The sequence below is a fragment of the Centroberyx gerrardi genome, chromosome 14 (assembly GCF_048128805.1).
Source record: "Centroberyx gerrardi isolate f3 chromosome 14, fCenGer3.hap1.cur.20231027, whole genome shotgun sequence".
Taxonomy (NCBI): Eukaryota; Metazoa; Chordata; class Actinopteri; order Beryciformes; family Berycidae; genus Centroberyx; species Centroberyx gerrardi.
The window spans coordinates 28,129,937-28,142,974 of NC_136010.1; the positions used below are offsets into that span (position 1 = coordinate 28,129,937).

The 13,038-nt window shown below is 43.1% G+C and overlaps 1 protein-coding gene across 1 annotated transcript in view; it reads right to left on the reverse strand.

Moving 5' to 3' along the window:
• The window catches only part of nphp4 (nephronophthisis 4), a 165,466-nt gene that overhangs the window by 33,510 nt on the left and 118,918 nt on the right, over positions 1-13,038 (reverse strand). Inside the window, exons 17-18 of the mRNA XM_078288374.1 lie at positions 10,375-10,535; positions 9,004-9,187 (exon numbers count right to left, since the gene is read on the reverse strand). Coding sequence (XP_078144500.1) covers positions 9,004-9,187; positions 10,375-10,535 — 345 coding nt within the window. The remainder of the gene's footprint in view (positions 1-9,003; positions 9,188-10,374; positions 10,536-13,038) is intronic.

Below are 13,038 nucleotides of genomic sequence, written 5' to 3' on the forward strand. Positions count from 1 at the left end.
TGTGTGTGTGCATGTCTGTGTGTTTGTGCAAAAGAAAGCAAGAGTGTGTAAGGCTGTGTATAGGTGTATGTGTCTATATGTTTGTGTGCACATACTGCATGCATAATGCTTATCTGCAGGTATGATAAGTTTGCATGTGCATGTACGTATATGTGTATGTGTGTGTGTGTGTGTGTGTGTGTGTGCGTATGTGTGTGTGGATAGAGAAAGAGAGTGAGGGAGAAAGGATATAGACACAACCCAATCGATTAAATTCAGGCTACTGAATCTCAGCATTAAAATGTTTCTTATGCCCCAGCAATACCATAACACAATTTGTCTCCTATGGGCCCTTTTACTGTTGGCAAATATTAGTAACACATTTCAGATGCAGACACCAAGTGGATACTAAAAGAGCACACAGCGTTTTGTTTTTTTGTTTTGTTTGTTTTTTGGCAATGTAGCTAGTATTACCTAGTTATGAAGCTAAGCTTAAATGATATGTGAGCAAGTATGAGTTTCTGCTGTCAGCTCGACCTGACGACCAGCTCATAGTCATGAGAGACTGGATGACGATTCATCAAAAGCCATCACCACAAACTGCAGTAGCACAGCCCCAGCCATACTAATGTGGGTGCAGTCATGTAGTCCAGGAGCAATCCTCTGATATGTTCTTTTGAGCCAGAGTAAGCAGGTGTCTTAAGATGTTTGTAACTTTGACAGAATTGCATGGATATGAATTAATAATTATTTGTAAATGTGAAACAACTTTGGCTACAGTTACATTTGTCATTTAAATGTGTAAAAATTCCAAAGGGTCAGAACACGCCTTGAGACATGAAAATTTGCACACACATCCATTCTTGTTCGACAAATTTGCCTCTTGGACCATCAAAGTCTGACATATTACATTTTCTGAAAACATTTTTGAATTAGATTTTTTTATACTAGGCTTCTTAAATTTTTAACCTATTGACACCAATATGAGTATACATGTTCAGAAGACTGAGAAACTGAAAACCGATGTAACAGATTTTTAATATCTTTAATCATTTGCCTGTTGTTAAACAATGAATTTGATAGCAGGTGTGACCTATTACAAAATGGCTCATAACTTCATGGTAGTTTGTCCACCACATGCAACTATATACATATAGCCAATTTTAAATCAGCCTCTAGGGGGCGCCACAAATGCAAACAGTTTATACCTCAGAATCTGGTCGACCAAATGTTCTGAAATAAGGTCTAGTGCTCGAGGGCCAAGTTTTAGCCTGTATGAAATCTGGTTGTGATTGGTCAATGTGGGTGAGACTTATCAGATAGTGTTTTATAACCCAATTTCCTGTGGGATTCTATATGCTATTGACCTAAAGCTTTGCTTAAGAATAGCTAATGATACAAATCGGTGTCCCAGCAAATATGACAGTAACTGGACACATGGTGGCGCTGTAACCAGCAGTCAGAAGTAAAACTATCAAAAGGTATCCGGTAATTCTTTATAATCAGGTCATTGTCTTCAATGTCACTTAATCATTCTTTTCTTGTCAATTTGTGCTTTCATTTAATTGGTGTCATAGGTAAATAAGCATATATGTCAGTTTGTATGCATGTAGGTATGTAATTAGGTGATTATGTGCATAGATTTGCATACACATATACTATATGTGTATTTGTATTTACTGATGCAACAATTCATGCGCTAGCCCACACAGCTTCATGTGAAAAATTAATACATCCATAGGAGATGCATAACATATTTTAAGGGCAAGTGTAATTGATGTATGCCCACACTTGCCCACAAATGCCATCTTCAGATTCAGATCTCAAAAATCTCATTGAAGTGTAACCATCGCCTTTGAGTCTAGTATAGTTACTCCCCTCCACATTTTGGTTTTTGGTTCTACAGCCCCAAATGAATGAAAATGGCTTATAGCACCACTTGCTCCATGCACAGTAAACAGAGACTTTCTGGGACCAGGGGCGCATTATTTATTTATTTGTCTGTTTGTTCGTTTCACGGAGACAATGCACATTAATCAACATTACTGCAAATGTGCCAGTGTCGGCCAACCAGATAGTTTTCAACCACTGTCCCTGGGCATGATGTTAAATAGCCATTAAAACCAATAAAAACATTATCTGGTTCAGGACAGTTAGAGTCACACAGCAATCATTTGGCAGTACGAGCTCAAATGAGCAATATATTAGTCAGCAATATCAGTCTGTGGAAAAACTCCAGGCTTTATATCTCGATGACATCACGTTTTCCAACTTTGGGGCAAAGTTGCTCATGTTCACAAATACTGATTATCAAGGGCGTAGGTTTGATTTTGACATTGGTAGGGACACAAATGGGGGAGGTCCGGAGGGGATGTAACCCCCACTGGAAGCTGAGGCATTTTACATTTATGATAGACTTCTGACCGCCATTTCATGTCATCTAGATCAGTGATTCTCAACCTTTTTCATATCGAGGACCCCTAGTTTAGTCCACATTAGAGCCATGGACCCCCATTTGATGAGATTTTGTCTCTCGGACCCAAATCTGAGAATACTTTTATTGTTAGATATGATTTTGATCCAGAATCCCATGACTGTCTGTATTGTAGGTAGAGAGATAACAGTGAAACTAAGATCAAAACAGTCATTCTTCTACATTCTGTAATTGTGTTAACTATTTGTAAATTAAATAATGCTGAAGTTTAACAATTCATCAATTTGCTGGGGACCCCCTGGAACCCCCTCAAGGACCCCTGGTGGTCCCCGGACCCCACGTCGAGAACCACTGATCTAGATAGTTATGGTAGCCAATACACTCATTAACAGACACACAGACACAGGGGTGTAGCACATTAATGAATCATTTACTCAAATTTGCCAGCTGAATGGGACTTTGAAGAGCACATTTTGTTTTAAGGCAGGTACTGTAGTACTGTTGCCTATTCAAACCAACGATCTGTATTTACATTTAAAATAATAATAATAATAATAAGATATTGTAAACTATATCCAAACCCTACATACAAACAGCTGAGCCAAACACATGCCTACGCCTGTCATTAATAGAGATGAACTGTTGGCATATTTGTTTTACATCAGTGTTGTCCAGTGTGGCACACATCAGCATTGTTCAATCTCACTTGTGATATGTAGGCTACTTACGGTCGTCACTCGTCACAGACGCACGCGACACGGTACTTAAATAAACTAACTTTAATGGCTAAACACAACTGTTACTAATATAAAATAGGATGGAGTCTTTACTCGCATGCTCGCCGGTAGGCGGAGCTTTGGCTCTTCTTGCCCACAGCATTTCATACGTTAGCAAGAAATGGCAAAGCCAATCAGCGATTTTTTGGGGGGGGTTAGGGAGGCGGTGTGACGCCAATTTTTATCCGGGTGACGCAATAACATTCTAAAACAGCTGTTATACTAAAGTTTCGTTACAGCGTCCGTTGCTATGCCGACGCGGGACACCAATGCACTACACCAATGCAGCGGGACTCGTAGTAGAGAACGCGATCTGTTAACATTGACTAGACACTGACGGACAAAACAACGTTTATTGTCAATCAAAATAATTGCTAGGGACATTTCAGAGTCGCTTGATATTGGTAGGGACACGTCCCTACCGTCCCTACCCAATTCTACGCCCTTGCTGATTATTAGGCTCCACTGGGCCAAAGCAATACAAAACATATATGGATTGTACAAAATACTAGCACCACCTTCCACATATTGAGCTGCAACCCCCTCAATTGTCTCAAAATCTCTCTTTAACGCATCTCTTCCATTTCTAACATCTTCATCTTCATGGCTCATGTGGATTTAAAAGATGGAATCAGTAAAGCATCGTAGCTTTCCCCTGGATTCACCAGTCAATCAGTTTCATGGAAAGAGCAGGTGGGCGTCATGGTTTACACACTCCTCATCCTCTCCTACTGTTTTGTGTATGGGAGTGGTTTTCTCCTTTGAACAGACTTCATACCGCAGCAAAACTCAACTCCCCCTTGTTCCGGCCGCAACTCCACAACTCCATATTATCCTGATGAAGCCGCTTCCTTTTGGCCTTTCAAGCTATTAATAAAAGCAGCTTTAGAAAATGAGTGAATGGGCCAGACAGCATATATCATTACCATTTAATTAATTACTTGTCAATCCCACCTTGTGATAATTAAAAAGGATATCATTCGGTGTTTCACTCTTTTTCATTTGGAAATGACAGTCTGCCACTCACTGTTTCCAATAAAGTCTAATTCTGATGAATTCCCAACAGGGCAAAGTAAAGACATGATTAATAGCATGCATGACTGAAACACATAAAATTAGAAAATGGAGAGAGCAGGAGGTAGCTGGGCCCGCACTGCTGGCAAATTATAATGGCAGAGAGGGAAATAGGCATTTAGGATAGCTAGAGCCAAATGATATAAAACTATACATTAGACCAGTTATTATCATCATCATCTGATAATGCACTGCTGATAATAAATCAGTACATTACTCAATATAAACAAGGTCCTTGCTACTGAAACTGCTCATACTGCTTAAGCTTGGTTGCCCTCTCCTTCTATCGCATTGCTTCTTTTCTCTCGCTCTCTCCTTCATCATTCTTTTCCAAACACGTCTTCCCCCAGCTCTCCAGCTGAAAACCTCGTCCTGTATCTCCGAAATGTCAACAAAAACAGCCTTGTTTTTAGCTTGTCCAACATGCATTTTTGAGTCCGTCCAGTCCTTTAGGGGTCATCAAATTTTCTCCACCCATAGAGGAGCCACATGATCTTTCAATTGCAGTTGAACATCATCAAAATTGGAGTTATGAGGTTTTCACGTGACGACAGCGGTGTACTCTACCTCTCCTTTCTGCCATCCATCCACTCTCCTGCCTTTCTTTCATCACACAATCTGTCCACGCTCTGCTAAACCTGTCTGTTTATATGTGTGCGCGTATGCATGAGCGCATGTGTGGTTGGCGTGTGTGAGCAATGCATATGCATACGGATGCACGCATGTATATGTGTGTGTGTGTCCTTCCAACCAAATCCCTGTCAGAGTCTTTATATATCCATCTGTCTTACTGTGGGTAATGTGTGATTCTTGAGGCCCTCCTTCAGCAAACACTAATGACCCTCCTTCACATCCCTTACCGCCCACCAAATAAGACCGCGGATTCATTACAGCTTGATGACAGAGACACAGAGGGAGAGAGAGACAAACAGAGAAGATACAGGGGAGGTGAGAGATTGAAATAAACAACCACAGACACGGTGGAAGAGAGAGCCTGAGAAAAGAGGAAAAATGGATGAATAGGAGAGAACAGAAAGAGAGTGATAAAGGGAGAAAAGTGTAGAGCTGCGAGCGAGGGCGGATTGGAGGAAGGCGGCGGCAGACGGAGGCAGAAACAAAGAAAAGTGCTTGCGAGTCTTCCCTCCACAGCCAAATTGATTCTGACTGTCGGTTGGGGCGCCTGATGGATATCTGAGTCTTGATTGGAATTTACATGCCAGAACTCCCCCCACCCACCCACCCACACCGCCCCAAACACACACACACACACACACACAATAACTCACTGCGCTCTCAACCCACTTTGAGCGATAAGCGCGGCGAGAAAAGCGCTGGCGTATTTAGCCCCAACAATGGCACTCGGTAGAGTTTCTGAGGCCCGGAGAGTGATGCATTGTTTATGAGAGGGAGTATCGTTTCTACAGTTGATTAATGGTGAGCGGGCTATCGACAGCTGCTATCGCATCGTGGGGCGCGCCGGGGCCCAAATTGGATCACCGCGAGGCGAGACGAGAGGACGCTCGGTTGCTAGATGGAGCGGAACTATCGTATCGAGATATTTCACTTTGGCACAATGTTTGCTTTTCAGCGTGCATACCTCCAAAAAAAAACAAAAAACACATGGGAACTTCCAACATTAGCAGCCCTGGGGATTCGCTGTCATTCCCCAACTCTCAACAACAATAATTGTAAACAGCGCAAAATGAAATCATGACCGGAATCTACTTTTTCTTGCTTGCAGATGTTTTAGGTAGATATACATATAGATGTAGATGATACTAAGACAAGGTTTTCTTTTAAACTCTCTGAAGAGCTATGCGCATTAAAAAATTAAAAAGTGTGAAAATATAAAAAATACAAGTGTTTCTTTCCAGGTTTAACTTACTTATGGATTTATGTTTTGGAAACGCAATTGGTTGTTACCTGGCTATTCACAGCACCCCTCAGTCCTTGCCTCTACTCTTCACCCTCTTTTGTATCCCAATAGGGGGCAGTACTAGCTTTGCTATATCACTTATGTCAAATGATTTATTAGTTGCTCTCCTTGAAATTAATGTCTTAATGGTGATAGTTAGAGACAGAGACAGGAAACAATCTGGCTGATCAGATTAATTCTTACCAAATGCTTTCCATTCAAGTGTATTAAACAAACAGCATATTATGCTCAATCATCAGTCCCAAGTGTCAAGGTGTACAATATTAAGGGCCTCCCACTTATATCTATTAACAAATAGGATATGGACTATCAGCAAACCTATTCAACCATAGAACATTGATCATAGATAATTTCCTCATCTACGATCCTTTATTATGCAAATTACACAATTAAAAAAGTTATTGGCATCCTGGGAAACTCTAGGCTTTGTCATTTATTTCCATTGCCTGCAGTATTTCTGAGTTTGATACTCTATGCCGATGCTGGCATTGGTCTCCACATGTGGAATAAGTTAAGTTAAGAACCTGTTAAGACTGGACATCACACACTAATGACTGGCATTCGCAGATTGGATACGTAGGAGCGTACGCACTTGGATTTGGGGAACACACACTTGATGACCAGTTGGATTCAGGGAACACGGGCTTGACGACCAGTTGGATTCAGGGAACACGCGCTTGACGACCAGTTTGATTCAGGGAACACGCGCTTGGCGACCAGTTGGATTCAGGGAACACGCGCTTGACGACCAGTTGGATTCAAGGAACACACACTTGACAACCAGTTTGATTCAGGGAACACGCGCTTGACGACCAGTTTGATTCAGGGAACACGCGCTTGACGACTAGTTTGATTCAAGGAACACACACTTGACGACCAGTTTGATTCAGGGAAGACGCGCTTGACAACCAGTTTGATTCAGGGAACACGCGCTTGGCGACCAGTTGGATTCAGGGAACACGTGCTTGACGACCAGTTGGATTCAGGGAACACACACTTGACAACCAGTTTGATTGAAGGTACATGCGCTTGACGACCAGTTTGATTCAGGGAACACACACTTGACGACCAGTTGGATTCAGGGAACACACACTTGACGACCAGTTGGATTCAGGGAACACACACTTGACGACCAGTTTGATTCAAGGAACACGCGCTTGACGACCAGTTTGATTCAGGGAACACACACTTGACGACCAGTTGGATTCAGGGAACACACACTTGACAACCAGTTTGATTCAAGGAACACGCGCTTGACGACCAGTTTGATTCAGGGAACACACACCAGTTGGATTCGGAGAACACACACTTAACGACCAGTTGATTCGGGGAACACACACTTGACGACCAGTTGATTCGGGGAACACACACTTGACGACCAGTTGGATTTGGGGAATACGCACTTGACGACCAGTTGGATTTAGGAAACACGCACTTGACGACCGGTTGGATTCAGGGAACACACACTTGACAACCAGTTTGATTGAAGGAACATGCGCTTGACGACCAGTTTGATTCAGGGAACACACACTTGACGACCAGTTGGATTCAGGGAACACACACTTGACGACCAGTTGGATTCAGGGAACACACACTTGACGACCAGTTTGATTCAAGGAACACGCGCTTGACGACCAGTTTGATTCAGGGAACACACACCAGTTGGATTCGGAGAACACACACTTAACGACCAGTTGATTCGGGGAACACACACTTGACGACCAGTTGATTCGGGGAACACACACTTGACGACCAGTTGGATTTGGGGAATACGCACTTGACGACCAGTTGGATTTAGGAAACACGCACTTGACGACCGGTTGGATTCAGGGAACACACACTTGACGACCGGTTGGATTCAGGGAACACACACCTGACGACCGGTTGGACTCAGGGAACACACACTTGACGACCAGTTGGATTTGGGGAACACACACTTGACGACCAGTTGGATTCAGGGAACACACACCTGACAACCGGTTGGACTCAGGGAACACACACTTGATGATTAGTTGGATTTGGGTAACACATTTTGACGACCAGTTGGATTTGGGGAACACACTTGACGACCAGTTGGATTTGGGGAACACACACTCGACGACCGGTTGGATTTGGGCAAGACACATGTAAAGACCAGTTGGATTTGCGGAACACACACCCGACGACCAGTTAGATTCGGGAACACACACCTGACGACCAGTTGGATTCGGGAACACACACCTGACGACCAGTTGGATTAGGGGAACACACACTCGACGACCGGTTGGATTTGGGGAACACACACTTGACGACCAGTTGGATTTGGGGAACACACACTTGACGACCAGTTGGATTTGGGGAACACACACTTGACGACCAGTTGGATTTGGGGAACACACACTTGACGACCGGTTGGATTTGGGCAAGACACGTGAAGACCAGTTGGATTTGGGGAACACACACTTGACGACCAGTTGAATTCGAGGAACACACACTCGACGACCGGTTGGATTTGGGGAACACACACTTGACGACCAGTTGAATTCGAGGAACACACACTCGACGACCAGTTGAATTCGAGGAACACACACTTGACGACCAGCTGGGTTTGGGGAACATCAACAAAATCCTGAACTCTCACATACTACAAAATCATCTGTTCAACCACCCCAAATTAGCGCCAACTCGCTCCAATCTTGAAACCTTGTTGGGCCTAATTGTGGCTACAATTGGGCTAATGGTGGTGTAGTGTGTCTCCAGCAAGTGGTAAGTAAAGAGGCAGTTAAACCCATTCAGAGTGCCAAGGAAAGTCTTGCTGTGCTTACCGATGTTGCCGGTGCGTACGTGCAGCCTGCCCCTAAGGACGGTGTGGATGGTCATGGGGCCAGGGGCCGAGCGTCGCCCCATCTCGGTGCTTGTCAGCAGGGTGTCCTCGCCCATGTAGTCGGTGGTTAGCACCTCCACCTCATGGAGGGCCTGCACTGCCGATCGGCCCTGACGCAACATATACTGGGGATGCCAAAAAGGGCACAAACAAATCCAAAACACAAGCAAAAACAAGAAATGAGATACATACAATATACTCTCACGTATGCATGCAACACACGTATTCAAATCAAGAGACAGAGAAAATGAGAAAGGCGCAAGCAGAAAGGAAAGCCTGACAGAAGACAGGATAACAAGAAAACAAAATGCACGTGTCAGTGGCTCAGGCGGGGGAGGAACACTGTTTCTGCTAAATGAATAGCATCAAAGAGGAAGGTTAAAAAGTTAAAAACAGCTGTGCCCAGTTGTAAACTATTCCCGTACTTTTCTCATTAAAGGTTTAACAAATTTCACAATGTCAAGTTGCGCTAAAATCAATGCAACATCAAGGCTGGTGAGATGGTTTCTATCCAATCAATAAAAAGCAGAGTTGAAAAGACTAAAGTTAAAAAGCTGTGGCTTGTTTTTCTGAACAGGTTAAAATTGGAGGAAAACTTATTTCGGACTTATCCTTGGCCAGGAGGTACAACTTGAAATACACCAAGTAGTACTGTGTTTGTTGAGGATGGACTTTGAGTCTCTCTCCAGTGTGTTTTTCTTTTCACATTTTAAACCCAGTTGCAGAACTCTGCCCCTCCCCTATTAACACATTAATTTTCTTTTCCTTGAACAAAACATCTCTCCCTGTTATGGTCCCACTGCATCTTGTAGCACTAAAACTCCTCTAATTTGGATATTATAGCAAAAATATGTATTCTAAATGTGATTTCATGGAAATTTGGTTAAAATTTGGTTAAATGTGAGTTAAATGTGAATTCATTCCCGCTGCATCACTCCATTGCAGATGCATTGCGTTGCAATGAAGGTGTCAAATGCCTTGCATTTTTTTCTATTTATACAATAACAATGCATGTGTAAACTCAATGGACTGCGTTTTTCCCTGATTTTTGCTAGCTCTGCAGGAGGTTTTTGTGATGAAAACATTTTGTCATTGAATTAGAGTTGCAACAAAAGTTAATCTTGTCATTCTACAACCGATAACCATGTCTAATCACTTTCATCACAATGCATTTGAGTCACAGGTTTACTGTGTTAGACTTCTGCACACAGTTTGCAGCAACAGAGATGCATTATGGAGTAAGTTCAATTCCACCATATGGTGGCACACCACCAGTGAATATATATAGAGGGGGGGGATACAAAGTTTTTACCTTGAGCTCAATGGCGGTGGACCCTATGAGGAGCAGTGAGTCGCTGTCCCAGATGTCAACCTGCATGGTATAGAGGGCCAGGTAGCGCAGGAACCAGCGCTTTTCGCCTGGCCTGAGGAAACCCTCATCCACTCTGAACTGGATCTGCAGCCCTGGGCAACCTGGATGAAGAGAGGAGGGACATCAGCATGGATGAATGGAAAACAAACACACACACACAGACACACACCACATACCAATGTGGCAATCAATGGCATACGCCAACGTGCACACAAATATACATGGAGTGAACAAAATAACAGAAACACCAGATGAAAAAGGACTTTAACTTTGAAGTAAATCACAATTACAAAGGCAGCTACGTAGGCGAGTAATATTAAATTGAATGCCAATTAGCAGTATGTGCCACCTTTAAAAGACGTCTAACAGTCACCACTTTTATGTTACAGTTTTCAAAGCAACATGAGGCAAATAACAAAGCTCCAGAACTGTCAGTGCCTGAATTGCAGGAGCATCAGTCAGAAAACTGCAAGATTATTTGATGTGGCAAGGGAGCAGTCTGGAAAATCATGACAACATATGCCAAACATGACAAAGTCCAACCGACAGGGATAGACAGACACTTAACAGGATAGTAGCAAAAGCACCGCAAATCTACAGCTTCAAAATATACCATAGAATTGAACCAACACCTCTGTGATACAGTCTTAACAAAAACTGTAGGTCATGAGCTTCACAAAGCTGGTATTCATGGCAGGGTTGAAATCAATCAACCCTGCCGTAAATACCAGCTTAGAAATAGAAGGGCTAACTAAATAGAAGGGTTAACTAGAACCCTATAGAGTTGTTTGACTTGTTCTCATAGGAGAACCATTCTTGCCTGTAGGTGGAAACCTTTTTGAAGGTTAGACTTAGAATCCTCACAGAAGTATTCATCTAGAACCCTTACTAAATGGTTCTAGTTAGAACTCACAGTAAGTGGTTACATCTGGAAAGCTCTAAGAGGGGTTCAGCAAAGAACCCTCACATGTTCTTGAGGTTCTATGAAGAACCATCCCTCTGGGTTAATTACAGCACTTTGCATATTATGGGGTTGTACCCAGAACCCATCCAGGTAGTTCTGAAACAAAACCCATTTCTGGAGTTCTTGGAACCCTTCCAGGGGGTTCTACCTATATCCTTTTATTTTTTACAGGTTCTTCTTTGAACCTTTATATGGGGTTCTATCAATTCTATGGTGGTGGATCTGTACTGGTATAGCAGCCATCTACTGGGTGTCATTAGGTGTGATGAATACGCTGCATGGTAGTAGAACAGCCATGGAATATGAGACCATTTTACAGGACCAGCAGCACCCTAGGGTGCAAACACAGTTCCCTCATGATGTTCCCATATTCCAAGATGATAATGCCCCCACACACACTGCTAAACAAATTCCCGAGTTCACATGGTTTCCTTCCATGGCCCCAATCAGCAGATCTAAACTTTTAGAAGCGGTTTTCCAGCTCCTTCATCCCTCAAAGAACTGGAGGCTTTCCTTCTTGAAGAACGGTCCAGTATCCACTACACACAGTTCAGGATGCAGGAGGACAGCAGGACAAGGACTGAAGCTGTTCTGAAGGCAACCTACTCCTTATTACATACTTGATATTTATATAGTAGTTAGCTGTTTGTTATTTTGTCCACACCCTTGTATATGCTTGCAGATACAGATGCAAGGTCACATGCGGGGAGAAACGAAGAGAGACACACACACGCACACACACACACACACACACACAGAGCCTCATCGCTCAGATTTGGAGTCCATTTCATTTTCATTAAGTCAGTTCAGAGTAAAAGCCCGGATTCAATTTGAGAATGTAAAATGACTGCCCCGTGATTCTCTGATGAGGGCTTTGCAATGTACCGACTTGAAATCTGACTCATCCTCTGACTTGAAGCAGTTCAAATGAAATTGACCCTATCTGTGTCACAACTCATCTAGTGAGTGGGTACAGTGTGTGTGTGTGTGTCCGTATGCAGTAACCCTTAACAGTGTGCTAGTGTTTTATTGCGTTTGCATGTGTACGCTGAAGGTGTGTGTGTGTGTGTGTGTGTGTGTGTGTGTGTGTGTGTGTGTGTGTGTGCCAACTTGAGTCCCAGAATTCCCTCTCCAGCATCCTTCCAGCTCCGTATCAAAGTCCCCATGCTGTCTTTATTCCCACAAGTTGAATGTGCAGAGGAGAAGCCGGCTGGATAGAAGTGAAGTAATGAGGACCTTTGGTGACAGTCCTGCTGTGTTAAAGAGACCAGCAAGAGTCTCTCTCCCTCTCTCTCACACACACACAAATCTCTTTTTTTCTCCTTTTCTCATGCACACATATATAATCGCAGTGCAATTTTCTTCCCTCTTTCTGTCATACACACACGCACAGCCTCGCAGTTTTCCCATGATGCATGTCCTCAGACGGCCTGTGTTGCCCCAGTTCGAGGCCACCAGTGCTACCAGCTAGCGTTTCCAAGGGTTTTTTGAAGGCCGATACCAATACCCATGTTTTTGAATTGAAGCTGCTGATAAATGATAATAATAATAATAATTTTGTGATGATATTTCGTATCCCTAAATTTTACCTCGTCAGAGTGGAAAAGCCTCTGAAACAGCATTGAGACCATCATGGGACA